We start from the raw sequence: 21,284 nt of genomic DNA, 5'->3' as shown, positions 1-21,284 counted from the left end.
TTCCGCTCCTCTCTTATCCACTTATATCCAACCCATCCACCAATATCCCTCTTGATTTTCCTTCTTAACCATATCTCCCAATTGCCCTCTCTCCATTTTCACCACCAGCACCCTGATCTGAGATACCGCTGTCCCTCTCCTGGGCTGTGGTGATACCCACTTGTCACCCTACATTTACTTATAATCCAATTTTCTCCACACAACAGCCAGAGTGATCTTTCAAAATTATAAATATCCTTTATCAAAATCCTGTGAAGGCTCTCCATTATATGTACAAAAACTTCATAGTCTTTAGGCCTGTATTATAGACCTGGCAGGATCAGGCCTCCTCTTCCCTTCCCAGCTTTAACCTATAGGGTAGGGGTGAGGTTAGAGTGGACCTTCCAACATGCCATGCCCTAGTCATTTGGAATTTCTGGTTTTCCCTGAAAGTTACAAGTTCTTCAAAGCCACAAGCCAACCTGAGTGATTTTTACTTTACCTAGTGTTATTCTGTATGTTGGCAAATTGACCACCAATAAAAAATAAATTATTTAAAAAAATAGAATTCCCTTTCTATGTCCCATTCATTCTACCTTCCCACCTCCTGATGACTTCTATTTACAATTCAAGCTTTAGCTCAAGTTTGGCTCATTGGAGAAGTCTCTCTCTTCTCTTCCTGTCCCACCTCTTGCTCTCTGCTCACTCCTGACTCTGATTCTTAGGTCATATGAACCTTCTACATGCTCTATTGTGAATTGTTACTGGCACATCTGTCTGACTCCATTTGACTGTGAGCTCCTGAGGGACAGGGAATGTGTCATTTCTGTATCCCAGGTGCCTAGCTCAGTGTTGACATTTGGGAGGTTCTCAACAGAAGTTTATGAAACAATTACGTGTAGGTCCATGGAAGCCTGGAGGAACAAGTAAAAAAAATAAAAGAGGGGCACTTGGCTGGCTCAGTTGGTAGAGCATGTGACTCTTGATCTTGGGGTCATGAGTTTGAGCCCCATGTTTACGTGTAGATTACTTAAAAATAAAATTTAAAAAAAATAAAAAGAGGCAGTTAGATGCTTTAAAAACTCTGCCAAACTCTCAGATCCCTCTCAGAGAGATCTGGAGGTGGAAACTACCCTCATCTGCCGATGGTTTGTACCCTGGATTTTTCTGGGATTTTTAATAAAGATGCTTGTGTATGAGAATGGACTGTGACTTTCCTGCTTTGATCACAGAGGGAGAATTTTACTAGGTGAGAGGGCAGGGACAAGGAGGGTCCACCCAGGGATAAGTCCTGGGAGAAAAAAATGCCTTTCACACATTCCTGACTGTGATAGTAGTGCAAAGGATGACCATGGGGACAAACTGATATTAAGCCAATGAACATTTTGAGTAAGTACAATTTGTTATGACAGATATTAAATCCCTTTTTTATCCTGGCTTTATCTTTAATGGATGAAAACCAAAGAAACAAATTATAAGGATGAGTGTGTTTTGCCTTGAAGATGTTTCACATTTTCCTTTTGACATTCAGGTTAAGATACCTGAGTAAAAAATGCTGGAAAGTATCAACTGAGGACGAGCTGATGGGACTGTTTATTCCCTCACTGTTGGCATAAAAAGAGAAATAAATCAGGAGAAAAAGAACATACCATCAGTTCAGGTGGAAATATATGTTCCTGGGTTGGGTCCAAAGGCTGAAATCCTTCTTTTTCATACAATTCGGTACAAGTCTTAAGAAAAACTAATGTTTAAGTTTTTTAGTAAAAACAAGTCAGAGGTTGATAAGCATCATGGGCATTGAATCTGTCCTATTTAGAAGGCCCCAGAATGGGGAGAGGGGAGATGAGGTGGTGCAAGACAAGACCAGCTCCTCAGTTCTACCCTGGTTGGAGGAGAAGGTGGGGTGGGAAGCGGGGACAGAGAAAACAGGAAGCTGCTAAATACCTGCTCCTGCCCAGCTCTGGGTCCCACTGGAGAAAGATGAACTGCAATTAGGGGTGGCAGAAGCTAAGTCAAGAGAGTGGTACAAACAGCAGGCTCGCCAGGCAGTCAGAGAGCAAGCAGGGGCTTCCTGGAAGAAAGGCAAGGGGGGAATCCAGATGGGAGGCTGGGAGGCTGCCTACAAGGTGTCAGGAAGAAATCAAGTAGGTGGCCTTGACCACAGAGGAGGGACCAGGAGATGGTGTGTGTGGCAGGTCAGACCAGGCTACAGAAAGTTTTAAAAGGCAAGCTTCAGATTTGTGATGATATTTGGGGCCAGTGGGAGCCACTCGGCATTTCTGAGCCATTGTTTCAGGAAGATTAATTTGACCATGATATGCAGTGGTTCTCAATACAAGACTTGCAGACTCTTGTATTTGACCAGGGGAACCTCATAAAAATTCAGAGCTTCTCATGGGCCATACCGCAAAAGGTTCTAATCCAGTGAAACACAAGTGATCACATTTCTAAAAAAGCTTCCTAAGGAATTCTTTCTGTCATAAGTGGGGTCATATGGGGAGGTGCTGGGAGGAAGGTGACCAGGTATGGAATTTGTTGCAATAATCTCAGTGCAAATGAAGACAGTCTGGACCAGTGCAGTGGGAGTGCAGAGGAAAGGTGATAGGTAAGCTCGAGAGTCAGTGCCTGTGAAAATCATCACGCCTTGGTTTTGGGGGAGAAAATACAAAAACAGGTGGTAACCATTCAGGCCGGAAAGCAGAGCTCAGTGGCACAGGAAATGGCTTTGCTGGCTGGGGCAGCGCGGACCACAGCTCTGCTGGCTGGGAGGGCGCCACCGGGAAGGTCATGTTCCAACAGGAACTAAACTTGATTAGTTGACATGCTGCAGGGAGGCGATGCAGGGAGAATTACAGCTGAAGATGAGCAAGGCTAGGTTAAGCACTTCTTTCGATTTCCTGGAACATTATTTTTTAGGCATATAAACTGCCATCCTGGAGTTCATTCTTATTTATATTTCTACTGTGTCGGAAGCATCAAATGTGGCTTCCAGGATCCATTCCCAACTTTGTCCTTAGGCCTTGGGTTGCTGGAACTCGGCTCTAGGTTTCAATTCTGGGAATTAAAATTGGAATGGAATTAAAATTAAAATTGGAATGCCTCTAGGTTCCTCTTTTGCCACCCCCCCCCACCCCCAGGGGGCAGGGACTCCTCAGGATCAAAGGGATCTTCCACTCTCAGCCAGAACCCTGTCTTCTAGCCACAAGCTGTGGGGACACACTACACCTGAATTCCCTGCCCCAAAGGCTCCAAACCCACTTACAGGGCTCATGTTGGCCTCTGCCCTAGTCTTTCCTCCCAGGGAAGACAGAAGTACCACTAGGGACTCATCCCTAAGCCTCTGTGGTGGCGAAGACACGGCTTTTTGGGAGAGGGATGGAGCTGGGACATGTAAATGGAGTCCAGGCCGTGATGGCATCCGTGCAGGGCAGAGCTGGGCAGGAACAGGGGAGCTGGGCGTCTTCGGTTTGAACTCTTGCTTCAGATCTTGCAAATGCTAGTGGCAGTTCTGTCCTTTACTGCCAGCTCAGGCAGTGACATTTGGTGGTCACCAGGTAAGCAGCTATGCCAGTCTTTGCATTTTTCCTCTCCCCTTTCCAATCTACACTGGAAACCAAGCAAACTTGGTTTTCAGAGAGACTTTTTCTCTTTCTTTCTTTCTTCTTTCTTTCTTTCTTTCTTTCTTTCTTTCTTTCTTTCTTTCTTTCTTTCTTTCTTTCTTTCTTCTTTCTTCCTTCCTTCCTTCCTTCCTTCCTTCCTTCCTTCCTTCCTTCCTTCCTTCCTTCCTTCCTTCCTTTTTCTTTCAATTTATTTATTTATTTATTTGAGAGAGAGAGGGAGAAAGGAAGAGAGTGTGTGAGTGAGGGAAGGGAGAGAGGGAGAGAGAGAGAGAGAATCTCAGACTCTGCACTCAGCTCTGAGCCCAAGGGGCAGGACGGTGGGAGGACTTGATCCCAGGACTTGAGATCACAACCTGAGCTGACACCAAGAGTCAGACGCTTAACTGACTGAGCCACCCAGCACCCGCAGAGGAAATGCGTTTGTAACTACTGTAACATCTGTAGGAATTTCATTCTGTTTAAAATTTTTCTGCATGTGCAGTTATAAAATTAATGCATATTCATGTAAAAAAGTCATGTAGAGTTGCTGTAAAATCTAGAAATAACTTCATAATGCAACCATACAAAGAGAACTACTATTAATGTGTATATTTCTTTCCATTTTTATTCTCACTGTGTCTATGTGCACATACTGTACATCTAGACAATATTTTTCCGTATAAATTTGGTGTCAGAGTGCTTAATTAATTTTTTTACTTAAATCATTTTTGTTTTCAAATTCAGTTATTACACAAAAAACATTTTTCAAGATAGTTTAAATTCCAATCATATGTTATGCCATGATTTATTCAAATGATCCTCTATTATTGAAATTTTATTTCTAATTTTTGTTATGACATTGTGACAAGTATATAATAAATCTTTGACCTACCTCTAATTATTTCTCTGGGGTATATTCCTGGCAGTGGAACTGCTGGTTCAAAAAGTGTGTACATAGAAATTTTTAATTCCCTGGACACTTCCTAATTTCTAGAAAGCCATCTCTTGCCAAGACTGGCAAGCACAATTTCAAACATCAGTTATTAGGAAAAACTAGTATTGACTATGCAACTACTATTTATTTGTCACTGTGTTTGGGGCTTTATGTGCATCACTTCTGTGTATCATCTAGTCTTCCCAGCAGCTTCCTTGAAGTATTATCCCAATTATATCGAGGAGTAAGTTAAACCCAAGCTGGAAAATTTCAAGGCTGGGACTTGAGCAGGGTCCTATCACCCAAAGTTGGTATCACCATGCTGGAACCATCGTTGGTGAGTTGGCATTTCCTGCAGGCCCAGCATGAGGATCCTTGCCTCCCAAGAAGACTTGGGTTTGTGATGGCTGAGGGCCAATGGAAGGGAAGGGGTAGAAGCACCGGGAGAAGGATAAGTGCTTTGAGAACGTTCACAAGGTCCCCACCAGCACCCCAAGCCTTGTTGTTGGTCAGGTTCATCCTGACAGGCCAAATATGGAAAGTTGCAGATAAAAGAGGAGTGAGAAAGACATCCTAGGTTTGTTCTCAGGCTTCTTTTCTTCTTGGCCCAAGCAACATTTCCCTCCTATTCATTTGTCAGCAAATGGACTCTATTGAAGGAAAACAAGGATGGTAAAGCAGGAATCCTAGTGTGGTAAAATACAAAAGAGGGGGGCGGCCTGGGTGGCTCAGCGGTTTAGTGCCACTTTCAGCCCAGGGAGTGATCCTGGAGACCCGGGATCGAGTCCCACATCAGCTCCTGCATGGAGCCTACTTTTCCCTCTGCCTGTCTCTCTCTCTCTCTCTCTTTCTATGCCTCTCATGAATAAATAAAAATCTTAAAAAAATACAAAAGAGGTATTAATGATATCGATGATGATGATAGTAGTAGGGGCAGTGGTAGTAGAAGCTGTATTAAGTGTAGTAGACATTTTATTTAGCATTTGGTATGTGCTCAGCCTAAAGTTTTGTATTTTACAGACATGATATAATTTAAATCCTCATGATCATAATCATCTTTTACAGATAAGGAAACAGAGGCTTAGGAACATTAAATAATTTATCAGATTATATAGCTAAAGAGTAGCAGAATTGGGAGCTGTGCATTTTGATAACGAAGTTCATGCTTGTAAAATAATAACTGTATTGCGTGTAATTGTTAATAACAACTATAATTTCCTGACTGTCTACTATAGTCCAGTGCTTCCCATTCATTAAAGCATCAAATGCTCAAAACAACACCTTCAGACACAGGAGTGGGGAGCAGGCTGCCCAAGAGAATTCCAACCCCGGGCTGCCACTGAGACCCAGGAGCTGGCTCCCCTGAAGGAGTCCTCCTTCTGCTGGATCTATGACCCCTCCATCTATTTCAGCCTGGGAATCTGGCACAAGTCTTTCCTCTGTGCTTATCTGATGACAGTGTTCTAGCTAATCAAATTGATTCAAGTAATCTTTAAATTCACGAGGAAACAAAATGAAATATAGGTGATGATGGAAGGTACCTAGATTCTAGAAAACATAATTTCAAGTAAATAATGAATGAATAAATGACTTGAAAAATGAATGAACAAATATATAAATACATTTTACCACAATTTGTCTTGCCTCCCCAGCTCAGGTAAATAGTAATACTAATATTTATAGCTGCTACTCACTATAACAAAAATTTTACATGGATTATTCATGTCAGTTTTGTTTACCTAGTTTTCTAGTCTGCATTCTTCAGTCTTTTCTGTGGACATATTTCCTTGCATGTCCCCGTTGGCATCATCTTAACTCATTTCTCACTTTTCCACATCTCTCTCTCTCTCTCTTTCTCTCTATCCATCCAATTTAGGAATCCAAATATCTCTGGCTACACAATTTCTGTAGCTTTATAAGGTATATTTTTATAGGAGAAAACTGTATTTTTGAAATTAATACTATATAATATTTCTTTCTTACTTACCATAGGTTTTTTGGCGGGGCTGTGTGTGAAGGGAGAGGCAGAGGAGGGTCTGATGCTAATGTCCTATGGATGTTACACATGCTTAGTGGGTATTGATTCTGCACAACATGAAAGATGGAAGTGGTTTCTCCTCTCTTCCTCATAGACCATTAGTACTAATCAAAGATGGAATCGGACTCAGAGAGGACAGGCATTTATTTCACAAAAATGTTTCACTTTGGCTGTGATTCCATAAAATGCACTGCTGAAATGGCAGTGTGAGGAATTGACTCTTCTCTGCTTCTCCTTGTCACAAAGCTAGACTTTAGGAAGATGGCCTAATCTATTTTCAGTTAGAATATGTTATTTTTATAAGCTTCACTCTTGAAGAAGCCATTAAGGTGCTACCTGTCTGCATTTCTGAGAAAAATATCTGGTTACCCTCACTGAGATAGGCAAAATGGTAAACCTCTGAGTCTCTAATGCACAATATTGTGCTTTCCTGGAAAACCAATTCCATGTAATGTTTGTGATGCTTTGCTATTTACTACAGAAGTGCTGGCTCAGCAGCTATCAGTTGTCTCGTACTCTCAGGATGAAAACTTCCCCCACTCTCCACAGTGGGTGTGTGTCCAGGACAGCAGTATACATTACCAGGTAGAAGGAAATGCACAATATTTCAACCACAGGCCACTTCTCTGCCCTTGGCATGTCTCTCTTGGTCATAACTGGGACTCCTTCCCACTCCCCTCCTCCAGAATCATATGCAAAATCCTGGTAGTTTTTCTAGATTGAACTAATGTCCTCAGAAGACATTTAGGATACAGTTTTGGAGTGCACTCAGTGGAAGTGTGGAGGCCAGGAAGTCAGTGAAGAGGAAGGGAAAGGACTAAGGAAACCCCTAGAGGGGAACAAGTTACATGCCAAAGATGAACACGTTGCATGCACAGAGGCACTGACCACTTCTAGTCCAGACTATCTTTTCAAAGATGCTGTTACAGTGAGCAGCCTCGGAAGGCAGACAGTGTCTCCCTGTGAAGGAATTAGCAGGAATGCTTACTGTTCAGTGTAATAAAGATAACATCACCTTCGGGGAGGCTTACCACCCATTATAAAAGATTTGAGTTCCATAATCTCAGGGTTCCTCTGCTTTAATGCAGCCCACATCTGGTGTCAACTGGCCCTCTCCACGTTGCCTTGTGGGAATTGGGGCTTGGAGAGCTAATTGGAAATGAAAATACACTAGCTATACTATTGCTGTGAAGAATAAAGTCTTTTGTCTCTGACTTGGGAGTCTTGTGTGTTCTGTTAGCATTCATCGAACTGTTTTAGCCTAACTTGTTAGCTTATAAGTAAAATCTCAGACCCTTTAAAGTTCCTGACAGTCACTAGATGGTTTTAAGAAATCATATAACATTGGAAGGACTCACCAGATCAAAGAGGGAGTACTCTCACATGATTGGGAAAGCATGTTTGGGAGCACGGTATCTCGATCTAATCAGGATGTCACTGTATTATAAGATTTCGCTGTCTCTTTAGACCAGTGATTCTTGTATTTATGGGAGGGGTTACAGACTCTTCAGAATCTGATGACAGTTCTGTTCTGTGACTATACTGTCAAAGTCACATGTGAATACACAAACATTTTGCACAAAGTTTTATGTATTCGTGGATCCCTTAAAGACATTAACTGTCCCTAAATCAGAACTGCTGATTGGGACAGATTCTCCCTAAGGGTAAGAACCATGGTCACCCTGCTCGTAACACAGAAGGCACTCAGCCAAACTTACAGAAGGACATATGAATACACGTGAGAAAGAAATAAATAAATTAGAAGACTAAAAGCTTACCTGGATGATGTTCTAAAATATGAAACCAAAGAGGACACTAGTTATGTTGTGGAGGCAGGGAAGTAATAATAATAATAATAATAATAATAATAATAATAATAATAATAAAAGAGGTCCTGGTAATTCTCTAGGAAAAATGAACAAAGAAAACGGTATCAGAAAAATAAATAGATTCAGATAAGGGGGTTATGAACACAGATTTTACAACCAGATTTCCTGGGTTCAAATCCCGACCCTTCTACTTGCTACTGATGTGATCTTGGGCAGTGGCTTCAGCACCCTGTACTTCAGTTTTGTCATCTGCACAGTTGGCACCCAGCACCTGCCATGGCACATGCCTAGTATACAGAAAGTACTCAGGGCGAGTTAGCTGTTTGGTGATGTCTGGATATGAAAGCACAGACTGTGGGTGATAAGGAGAGAGGACTTCCAATTTTGGTGCAGTGATGCCATTGTCGTCTACTAGACATCACCTAAACCCAGAGGGATGAGACCCACTAGTGGCATCTGGCCATATTTAAAAAAAAACTAACAAAGAAGGTAGAGGTTATATGATTATAAAACATAAACATGAGTGGAAATCCAGGAACCTCAATGGGAAGAACAAGGTGGAGGCTTTGTGGGTAAGAGCTAAAAGGGAGAGAAACAGAAATGTGCCCACAACTCTCTTCAGTGTTTATTGAAGGTAAGGGTCTAGATTTACTACTTCTTCTTTCCTTACTGTTTTTTAACTGGACCCTCTGATCTTTGGTCTTCTTTGCTTTTTCTATCTATCTCTAGGCCCCCAGTTTTTGGCTAAATGTTGAGACTTCTACCTCTGGCTTATTGAAACCAGCTTCCTTTGTCCAAAACATCCTCTGTAGCCCCAATATGGGATTTTTTTTTCCATACCTCCAATCTCATCCATCAGTTGAACCAACATCCAGCTCTCAGCAGGGTAGACAACACAGGTCACTTGGTCAAACCAAAGGTATGGATGAGGCTTCCTTTAAGCAAATTAGAAAACTGGAACAGAGAAAGGATATAGCCACGAAGGGATCCTTCAATTACCCAGGTTTGAAAAATTCTACTATTTCTAAAGAAGAAGGGATAAAAGGTCCTTGCCTGGCTCAAAAAATGAGGGGAATAAATGAGGGGAATGGCTGTCACAAAGCCTGTGACAGAATGTTTGAGGAGAACATGTTTGAATTTATAACGAGAAGGAAAAGAACATCAGTGTTCTTACTTAGGGCCACAGGCTTATAAAAAGCCAATTTCAGAAAGCACAGAGCAATGATGGACTTCCTCCCATTTACCAGAAACTATAACAAGAAAATATAGCATAAAATACACAGGAAGCTCTCAGAAATGAAATTTGGAGAATATAATTGTAAATGAGGAAGAACTAAGGAGTTGGTAAGGCACTGTAACCAGATTGCTCTCTGACCAGCAAAAACAAAGAGAGGACATGAACAGATAATGGAAGTAATGGGGCAAACAGATAACAAAGGCAAAATTGTGGTGCAGAGCAATGTCAAGTTGTCTAAGGGATGTATTTTGCAGAAAATACTATCAACCTAAAATATATTAAACAGAGACCAGATATACAACTCAATGAAAATGGAGTAATAGTAACAGAAGTCAGAGAAGTCAGAGTTATCTTATTCCTATTTTTGTTTCCATATTTCTCACCAAAGGAATACTCCATAAACTAAAAGTCTCAGATAAGCACAGTTAAAAAAAAAAAAAAAAAAAAAAGACTTGAAGCCGAGGATACATAGAGATGATAAGAAAGCGCTTAGCCTTTAAATTTGTTCCAGTAGTCAGATCAATCAAGGCGAATTATGTCCCATGACCTTAAACTTATTTGTAAATGAGATTGTGAAACCATGGTCAGGGATCTTTTAGAGATCACAGAAAACCAAAGCAGTGCTAGAACACTGGAGACAGGCGACCATTGATCCTGGTTTCCAAAAAGATGGATTTAGGTGAGGTTGACTTTGCCCTTGGGCAACTTTCTGGATCTCTTCTGGAATGGATTATTGATGAGAGGGCCTGGGGCCATGGTCCCAAAGAGGAGACTGAGTATTTAGGAAAACTAGCTTCATTCCCTTTTGAGACGAGATTGCTAGACTGAAAAATTAATCGGTGCTGTGGACACAGCGCACGGGGATTTCACGAGGCACCTGACAGGGTCTGTGCTCCTCTGTGGAGGGGATAGAGAAATCTAAATGCATGATACCACAGGAGGGTGTGTACTTGACTGAACAACAGCTCAATGTTAACAGTGTTGGTTATTTTCTCATAGTTCTTTGCTTGGCTTATTATGTCCGATATTTTAATCAACAACTTACGTACAAATAGAGGGCAATGTTCATCAGATTTTCAAATAATAGAATCAAAGTTAAAAAGTACCTTAGCACCCCCCCCACCCCCCTGTGAGTTGTGGAACCTCGCCCGAGGGTGCTTGCAATAAAGCTCGTCTGGGATCCATTTGCTTCGTTGGAAAAAAAAAAAAAGTACCTTAGCAGAACAGAATACATATATGAAATTTAATAAGAATTTAAAAGTTTCTAAAAGGCAAAAAGGGGGAAGTACCACTTTAAAAGTCTTTTCAAAGGCATTTCAATGGAATTTAGGTTTATCAGTCATAAGTGATTTTTTTCCTAATTCCTAAGAGTCTATGATTTCCTAAGCATTAATAATACTGAAATAACTTCTGTAATAGCAACAGCCACAATGAAAATAAAAACAACCCAAAGGTCACCGTTTCTCTTAGCTAGCTCTAAGTACATAATTAAAAGTTTTCTAAAATCCTAAATATTTCCAAACACCATTCCAAGAACACTGCGGTTGCATCAAAGTCACCCACGCTGACGAATTCGATAAACATATTCTATTCAAACATACATTACACTAAAATGATCATGAACAACTGATACGGTGCTAAGAATAATTATATAGAAAATTCATTTTACTTTCTGGCTGACTGCCTCAGTTTCCCCTCCTAGTAAATAGGGATAGATAATACTTGCCAACACTGCTTGAGAGGCATGGATCATAAAGATCAACAAATAAATGTCAAGTCCTTTGGCCTTCCTCTTTGGAGGAGAATGTTCAAGCATCTCTGCTCCTCTTATTCAAGACAGTTTTCATTCTACAGTATAGGAGTTTGTGACTCACCCCCCAGCTTCTAATGGACTGCTCTGTGGAGAGCTCCAGGTGGTTCCTTAGGAGTATAGATGCTCCATTCCACACCTGGGGTGCAGAATCCACATTGGGTGCCATGGCCTTCAGCAATATTTTCTTAAAAGCAAAGAACACAGAGGATGCCGCCTGAAAGCGATAGGTAGAAAGCTCTCAGAAATGAAACAGAGGCACAGGCCTGCCAGGTATCAACTGGAAGTGCTGGGATGGTTCACGTTGCAAATGCCGAGAGAAGCCTTCTGGGCAGAGGCTCCATGGAGGCAGTTGGGAGAGGAAGCCGTCAAAGTCAATCCAGGGCATGACTTCAAATTGGATTCAACCAAGATCACAGACATGGAGATTATCTGCATCTATTTTGTTGCCTCCCTCATTCTGCTACTGCTTGGGGTCAGGGTGGGGGAAAGGGTTTGAATTGGAGGGATTTATTATAAAGTCTTCTGTTCATAAAGAGAGGTCCAGCTTTTCTACTTTTCATTTCCTGTTCTGATGTTGGAGGGTTATCTGATGTTCCATTCACATTTGAACATTTTTACTAACGCATCTTCAGTACCTGAGTTAAAAAATCCTATACAAATTTGGCCTTGAGATTAACACACCCAGCTCTGTACCTATGATGATCCGAGGAGTTCCTCAAATGCAAAAGGACAAAAAAACCAGTGATATTTCTTCCCTCTGGCCTCTGGCTCAGTGATCTGCCAACAACCTTTAGGGCAACAAATTCCTTATGGTCTAGGAAAGTATTTTTAAAACAGACATAATCCTTGCTCCCCAACACTTCATAACTTAGTTTAGGGGATAGTCAACCTACATAGTCTCGATTAAAGACTATTACACAACAGGCTGAATTCAAATATCCAAATCACACAAGTATTTTTTTTCCGGTAGAATTCATAGCATGGCTATTTACACGGATCGAACATAGAATATGCATCCTTGTTTTTTCTCATTTTATTATAGGAATCAAATAAATACGAATTGTCCCCTTTCTGTGTGCATTGGACCCACCACCTTCCCAGAGGGAGGATTCCTTCCCGAGGCAATGAGATGGTCCTGAGGCAAGGTGACACAGATGGTGTGTCTCGCCCTCTGGACCACCTACCCTCACATTTTAATGGGAGTATAATAAACTTCCAATAATAATACAGAAATCCAGAGAAGGATACAAGAAACTAAGGAGAGGGTACATTTTCTTCCTATAAAAGGGATAAAACCTTTTACCTAGCATCTTTGTCCTGTAAAACCCTAACCCATGGCTCAGACAATAAAGAAGCCACCTAATCCATAGTTATTTGGAACTTGTTAACATGTAGTCTTACCTGAACTAGGTGAATTCTGGTTTTGCTGCTTCCTACACCTCCTATGATGACTGCGGCCCCAAAGAGAGAGAGCAGCAGGTGGTGCCAAAGAAGTGACTTCCGAGTTTGGACAATGAAGCTGAGAGTTGCTGTCACTTACAATAGCAGTTTCCTAAAAAAAGGGAAAAAAATGTATTTAGATGATTATAACAGTGATCACTTTGACAGGAATATAATTAGTTGAGTACATATTAAAAACGAGCCATCACATAAATGATTTTGAACTTGAGCACGGCTACCTAAAAATAAATATTTTATTACTTGGAATTGAGAAAGCCATTCCCTCCTCCAAATGAGCTTGTTAAAAACATATTTCAGGAGCTGACATGTTCTCTATTTATTCCTATGCCCTTTCCAAATTGTTGGTTGTTAGGTTTGGTCAAATCCTTAACTCGCTACCCTTCAAGCAATCTCTAGGTTATGTGTGATCTTAAAAAGATCAGAGGATATGAGGAAAAGTCAGAGAAGACACCTCGAAGGCAAGTCTTTCAAGAATTCACCAGAGTGTAAGCTCCATGATGGCAGGTAACTGGTTCCCAGTGCCTAGGACAGGGAAGCTTAAAAATACTGGTGGGAGGAATAATGAGGATAATTAGGCATTCCCGCAAATGGTCAGGCTCTGAATGCACTTGAGATTCACTGTACCTCTCAAGGGGAGCATGAGAACTTGAGTGTGTACCCCCTGAATATGGTCGTCTGCCTTCAGGAGGGCTGTGAGGAGGATACAGAGCTGAGAGGCCCTTAGACTTCTCCTGGGGTCTCTTCCAGGACAGGGGGGTGTCTGTTTTTCCTCTAATCAAATCCTGTCCATCGACGCTCCCATGCCTCTTATTTCTTCTCCATCTTCCTCTGCTGCCCCCACTTTTTTCCTCCCTTAAGCCAAGTTGAACGTCAATATCAACGTAGTTCTTATACAACACACATTTCTTCCTGCCCTGGAATGAAATCTCTTCTTATAAAGAGCAACAAAACCTTCTTTAGAGTCAGTGATATGGAACGAAATCAGGTACATATAATGCATTCAGGTGCATTTCTAGGTGTTAATGTATTTGTTCTTAAATTCTAAAACCAGTGCTTATTTTAAAAAAATCAATAAATACAAAAGTGTATAAAGCAGAAAATGAAAATGCTCCTTCCCAAGTTTCACTTCACAGAGCTAACGATTCCCAGAATCCTCCATATCCACGCAGAATTTCCCCATGCATGTTTGTGTACATACATTAATTGTTTGGGTTGGCTTCTAGAAAATGAAATCAACTATTCGCACTATTTCAAATTTTGCTTTTTTTTTTCAAGTTACGTAGGCTCCCTGTGTTTCAATTGCCTCACCTATGAAATGGATAAAATGGTAGTATGTCTCTCCGGGTCGTTGTGAGGATTATAACAGCTAATACATGTAAAATACGTGGAACAGTGCCTGGCACCTAGTAAGTTCTCAATAAAGTTCTTTTTCTCTTAAACATTTTTTGACTCTTAATTCAATTTAGTTCACATATAGGGTATTACTACTTGCATCAGTTGCATAGAACACCCAGTGCTCATTCTATCATGTGCCCTTCTTAATTCACATCACCCAATTGCCTCATTCCCCCCCCTCCACTATCCCTCCAGCAACCCTCAGTTTGTTCCCTATAGTTAAGAGTCTCTTGTGGTTGACCTCCTCCTCTATATTTATTTTATTTTTCCTTCTCTTCCCCTATGTTTTTTTTTTTTTCTCTTCCCCTATGTTTATCTGTTTTGTTTCTTATATTCCACATATGAGTGAAATCAGATGGTATTTGTCTTTCTCTGACTTATTTTGCTTATCATAATGCCCTCTAGTTCCATCCACATTGCTGCAAATGGCAAGATTTCATTATTTTTGATGGCTGAGTAATATTCCAGTGTATATTTATACCACATCTTCCTTATCCATTCATCTGTCAATGGGTATCAGGGCTCTTTTCATATTTGGGCTATTGTGGACACTGCTGCTATAAACATTGGGGTGCATGTGCCCCTTTGAATCACTATTTTTGTAGCCTTTGAATAAATACCTAATAGTGTGAACACTGGATCATAGGGAAGTTCTAGTTTTAACCTTTTGAGGAACCTCCAGAGTGGCTGCATTTTGCATTTCCACCAGCAGTGTATGAGGGGTTCTCTTTTCTCTGCATCCCCACCAACACCTGCTATTTCCTGAGTTGTTAGTTTTAGCCATTCTGACAGGTATGAGGTGGTCTCTCATTGTGGTTTTGATTTGTGTTTCCTTGATGCCAAGTGATGTAGAACATTTTTTCACGTGTCTATTAGCCTTTTTATTATTGTCTTAAACTGTCCTCTATCAGTTCACATGAAGTTGTTTTCCATTTTTCACCATGACGTACGATGCTGCAATGAAAACTCTTAGGCTTTAACATAGCACATTTGAGCAAGTATTTCTGTTGCACAAATCCTGAGATCTGGAATTTCTGGGTTGAAAGGTAAGCATGCTGCTGAGTCCAACTTGCTCACCTTCCAAAATGTGTGTGCTGGGATAGCACATCATGTACGAGAGTGTCTGCTCCCCCACAGCCTTTGCCAACACCGTATTAGCCGTGCCACCATTTTCAAATATGTAGGTGAAGTGACAGTCCGTAATTGGCATTTCTTGTTATTTTGAGGTTTTTCCATCTTGCTATACATTTAATGAATATTTGTATTTATTTTCTGTTCTTTGACTATTTTCTATTAGGTTTTTGACTTATCAATTTGAGGAATTTAGTTATATACGATGGATATTAACCATAATCTGGTATAAAGGTCTAGATATTTTCTGCCAGCTTGTTAACTGTTCGATTTCGAGTATCCTGCATCCTGGAGGGTAGAGCTCCATCCTCACAAGGCTCCTAACTGGCATTGGTCTAGGCCATTCCATTGCTCTCCTGGACTAGCCACTTCCGAGTGGTACAGATGTGATATGACCAGTGGATTGCATGTCACACTCTCACTCCATTGCTGTAGAGCAGATGCCCTTACTTGGCTGTAAACTGGTCTGATGCAATGTTAAGTGGAGATCTTACGAGAGTGCACTTAGCACTGTGTAAGCCCTTAGGTGGTGTTGGCCAAGGCCCTACAGGCAGGCGAGGCAAACCTTTACTCAGAATGCGTATTTATCTATTTCTGCTAACGTAAAACACTGCTCCTTCCAGAGTGGAGGTGTCAGTTTGCCCCCCGGTGGGTAATTGGTCTCCTGGAAGGATGGTGCTAACTTGGGGGTTATTTCTGGTTTGCCTTGGGGCAGGTTGGACATTGCATTCAGCAGGAGCAGCAGTTACCTGAAGGCATGGCACCAATCTCTGCTGTCATGACTCTTTCCACACTCTGTGTCAGCAGTGGGTGACCAATCGCAGAGAAGGCTAATGTCAAATGCCACTTTGTGTATGTATTTGGTTGTTTAGTGCCTCTTGCATGGCGAGAGATTTCACCTGGACCTGGGATTTCTGGGTGGGATTGCTGAGAGGCCCAACTAACTCACTTTTCCAAAATGTTGTGTACTATATGACGAATCGTGCACAGAAGAGTCTGTTTCCCCACAGCCTTCACCAACATGGTCTCAGGTGGACACAGCAGCAAGTGTTTTTGATGCAACTTCACGACATTTAGCCAACTATATTGGCATAACATCTCATTCTAAGGAGACAGATGAACTTGTTTTGTGAATGGAAGAGAGGTAAGGTTTCACATTGTTTTTTTCTAAATTTATGTAGTGGACAGTTCACAGGTCTAATGTGCAATATGAACACTTTGACACCCTGTGCTCATTCCAATATACCCATTCATGAGCCTCTTGTCCCCAGTCTTCCAATCTTTCCCCTTCCAGGTCCTGCCCAACTGGCCCAACCATTTGATACCACACATATATACTCTAACCTTGGGTCATTCTGTTTTCAACACAAAGTGGGTAACCAGGTGCACTACCCAAAATTCTGCCCATTGGGAGAATTTCCCCTCACCACCTCTGAGTGGGTCTGTAGTGCAGACACTTCCCATACCTGGCAACCAAGCTCAGACTTTTTCCTTCTCTCTTCTCCTCCCCATGAGGGACCTCTCTCTCCACCATGTAGCCACAGGTATGAAGTGCAGGAAAGATACTGATACAACAGCAGTGGATAACTGGGTTCCTTCCAATCCTACTTGTGTTTGATTCTAGACGGACCACTTCCATCATACCTTCTTGCTTCTGGGATTGCTTGATTGTATTTTAACAAGATCTTCAAGTTATTTGTGTGCATTTTAAAATTTAAGAAGCACTACATAGTAGTGGGATGGAAATGATAGCACCTTTCAGGCAGAGGACCAAGAATTCAGAGTGAGAAACAGAATGGGAAATTCTGATGGGAAAGAAGGGGCTCACGAGACAACCCTGGAGAGATGGTCAGGGGCCGGATCACAGAGGGTACCTATGCCACCTTAGAGATTTCAGATATTATTATTATTATTATGTTGGAATGAATAGGAAGAAACCCATTAAAGGGTTTTAAGCAAGGGTATAACATAATCATATGTCCTTGTGTGTTTTTCCATAAACTTATATACAGATTTTGCTTTAATCTGAGGAATGGTTTGGAAGGGAAGCAAAATAAATGTAGGACAATAATAAGGAGACTACTACAAAGGTTAGAAATAACGATGGCCTGGAATAACACAACAGCCATAGGAATAAACAGAGGGACAGATGTAGGCAATTTCTCTGAGGTGGGACTGACTGGGTGCATGCGCAGAGAGAACGGAGCATCTTGGATCACTCTCTCATTTCTGGCTTAGCATCTCAGGGATGGCTGTTCTGACAAGGAGATTTGCTTGGGACATGTTAAGTTTGAGGTGTCTCTGAGACACATCCATGTGGTAATGAAAGGCAAATTTGAAGAACCACCACCATCTTAACTTGGCCTTGGGACAAGAGTCCTTGAGTTGAGAGTGTGACAGGGAGAATGTGCCATCCAGTAGTCTCTAGTGTTTTATACCTCAGTGTAGATTTTTTTTTTCTGCCATTAATGCAAGTGGAATTTCTTGGTAATTTTTGTCTCGCTGCTTAGTCCCCTTTGAGGTCTTGTCACTCAAGGCCGTTGCGATAAATTTCTTATGATTATCACAACTTCTCAATCTTTCCCATGTTTTCTGTTTCTCTACACATATGCTTTTCAAAAAATATCGAGATGTAGTGCACATACCAAAATCCAGTCTTCTAACATGTGCAATTCAGTGGTTTTCAGTATATTCACGGGGTGTACAACCATCACTACTATCTAATTCCAGAACATTTTCACCTCCCCCAAAATAAACCCAGTACCCATTAGCAATCAGCTCCCCATTCCCTCCCCTCCCCTTCACTCAGCCTCTGGCAATCACTAATTGACTTTCTATCCCCATGAATTTGCTTATTCTGGATGTTTCATATAGATGGAATTATACAATATGTAGCTTTTGGTGTCTGCCTACTTTCACTTAAACAATGTTCTCAAGGTTCATCCACATTGTAGAATAGATCAGTACTTCATTCTTTTGTATGGCTGAATAATATTCTTTTATATGGATGTACCACATTTTGTGTATTATATTTTGCTATCAGTTGATACAGTTGGGTTGCTTCCACTTTGGGTTATTATGAATAATCCTATGAACATTTGTGTACAAGTTTTTGCATGTACATATGTTTTCAATTCTCTCAGGCACATACTTAGGAGTGGTCATTTGGTAATTCCATGTTTAACTTTTTGAGGAACTGCTGATTTTTTTCCAGTGTTTGTACCATTTTCATTTTTCCAGCAATGGATAAGGGTTCCAATTTCACCACACTCCTTACCAACACTTACTATTATCCATCATTTTGATTATAGCCATCCTATTGGCAATGAAATAGTTTCCATTGTGGTTTTCATTCACATTTCCTTAATGATTATTGACTTTGAGCATCTTTTTATGTGCTTATTGGCCATTTACATATCTTCTTTGGGGAAATATGTGTTTAATTCCTTTGTCCATTTTTAAATTGCATTATTTCTCTTTTTATTACTGGGTTGTAAGAGTTTTTAAAATATATTCTGCATCTTTATTAGATATATGATTTGCAAATATTTTCTAACATTCTGTGGTTTGTCTTTCAATTTCTTGTGGTATCTTTTGAAGCACAAAAGTTTTTAGTTTTGATGAATTCTAATTTATCCATTTTTTTTCTTTAGTCCTACAGACACTTGGATATGGTGCCTGGATCCATTCTGACAATAAAAGGAGGCTGATAGCAGATGGGGACATATGAGAAAATGACAACTTTACAGTTCACACTACTAATAAAATTATTTAGAAAATTGCCTTTCACTAGACAGTGTAATTTCTGTTGGTGGATACAAGCCAAATATGAATCACATACGAATCATCATCTTCTATTCCATTCAGCTGGATGGATTTAAGGAACAGAGTAATGGAGAATATCATTCTAGAGGAAACCAGTTAGTATTTGTGCTATTTAAAATATGATTTCTAAATTGCTTAAGCATATCTATCAACATCCAAATGGAACATTTAAAATCAGCATCATATAAAAGCAATACTCTGTGAAATGATTTCTAAACTATGAACATTTATCTTTTAGCCCTAGAATCTTAAAGCATAAAGATTGGATAGACTGCTACGTCAGAAGAGTCCCATTTCCCCAGAAGTCTGCATTCGGTTCATATGGGTATATTCCAAAGAACATAGGATCCAGGTTTGTCTTTTGGAATCTGGAATAAAGGAACAATTGTGGATGTTTGCAATTAGGAAAATGTTTGTGACAGGTGAAAAATAGCGTAATATAAAATAAGATAAACATCACCCAGAGGGCAACCAGGATGAGGAGAGGTCTTGGAATGACAGCATGAGAAATGTGGAAAAATCCAGGACGGGATTAAGAGGCCAGGGCAGCTACAAGAGCCATCATCTCACCTTCGAAGGGGGACAAATGAAAAGTGCAATTACTCTTTGTGTTCCCCCATAGTGAAGAGGTGATTCACGGGAGACTTAGGAAAAGCTAGCTATAAGGGGTGCCACACAGAGCCAGCACTGTGAGGAGGAACAGGAGGCGGCTCTCCCCTGATATAAGGAATACCTATGCAGTCAGAGGGGTCATGTTCAACGGCATGACTTTCTCCCACAATTAAGATCTCATCCTTGAAAGTGAACAAGGAGAGTGGAAATGTTTGCTCTGCAGGGGTGTTGATGCAAGAGCTATTTTGGGGGTTTGACCTGAAAGGGCCCTTCCCACTCTGCAGTTCAAATCAGGAATTACACGCACTTTCTCAAGTGCCTGATTGGATAGAGTGAGACAGACTGTTGGCATGGCCCATACTCTTGGCCTGGGTGTCTTAGGTTCCTGTCCTCCCATTCCCGACCAATATGTCTTGGGAAGGGAAAAAACCGAGGAACATGTAACTGATGAATGAGCGATGACCTTCATTTTCAAGTGGTGTAGAACTGAGCCCCGCTGTGGGGCAGGCAGGGCCAGGCTGATGAAAAATTCCAATCTAAAGGCCAGTCTGCTCTTCCCATGGTCAAATGCCCCCAGAATTCCTGTTACCTTTACTTCCATGGAAAATCACCATGGTGGGTTAATAAAATTTGGCCATGAGGACAGGGGACAAAAATTCAGAATTATATGGGCAGGTCATACCATTTTTGTGAACTTATCTTCACAGGCCATCTTAATCTTCTCTGGAGTCAGTGGACTATTGAGCTTCAATGGTCCAGACAGGCCTCTCTCCTGTTGTGCTACTTTCACTGCATCATGAATGGCAAAAAACACTGAACATCCCAGGAATATCCCAGACTCTCCTAGACCCTCGAAGGGAAACAAGTCAACCAGATTATGACTCTCTCTATATCTATATGTATATCTATAAGTATATATATGTATAAGTACACCTATAGGTAAACCTGTGTGTAGATGTATATATAAAATATTATTATTATTTTTTAAAAAGATTTATTTTAGAGAGAGAGTAAGCACACACATGTGAGGGGGGAGGGCGGAGTAAGAGAATCCTTAAGCAGACTCCCCACTGAGCACAGAACACTATGGGCGGGCTCGATCATGACCAGAGCCCGGGATCATGACCAGAGCCAAAACCAAGAATCAGATACCCAACCAAGTAAGCCACCCAGGCATCCCTATAAAGTACGATTATATATGTAACTCTTTTCTTTTAAACAAGTAATTTAATATTTTAACCTAGTATTCTCATTCTTAGGATTCCTACCTAAGGAAATGATGCCAAATGGAAAAAGCAGATATAGGTATGAGATGATTATTACAAAATGAAAACTCAGATACAACCTGATGGTAATAGTAGTTCATGCTAGGCTCCAAGATATGAAGTATTTTTTTAAAATTGTAACATTGTTAATTTATAATTAACATGT

General features: G+C 40.9%; 1 protein-coding gene across 1 annotated transcript in view; it reads right to left on the bottom strand.

Annotated features, from left to right (window-relative positions):
* Positions 1–18,950: 18,950 nt before the first annotated feature.
* LOC112656803 (aldehyde oxidase) overlaps positions 18,951–21,284 on the bottom strand; it is a 76,054-nt gene continuing 73,720 nt past the window's right edge. Inside the window, 2 exon segments of the mRNA XM_049106447.1 lie at positions 18,951–19,609; positions 20,536–20,703. Of these exon segments, the coding sequence (XP_048962404.1) occupies positions 19,559–19,609; positions 20,536–20,703 (219 nt within the window). The 3' untranslated portion in view covers positions 18,951–19,558.

Source organism: Canis lupus, chromosome 37 (genome assembly GCF_003254725.2).
Source record: "Canis lupus dingo isolate Sandy chromosome 37, ASM325472v2, whole genome shotgun sequence".
NCBI lineage: Eukaryota > Metazoa > Chordata > Mammalia > Carnivora > Canidae > Canis > Canis lupus.
The sequence above is the reverse complement of the archived record's forward strand: the minus strand, read 5'-3'. Positions and strand labels throughout refer to the sequence as shown.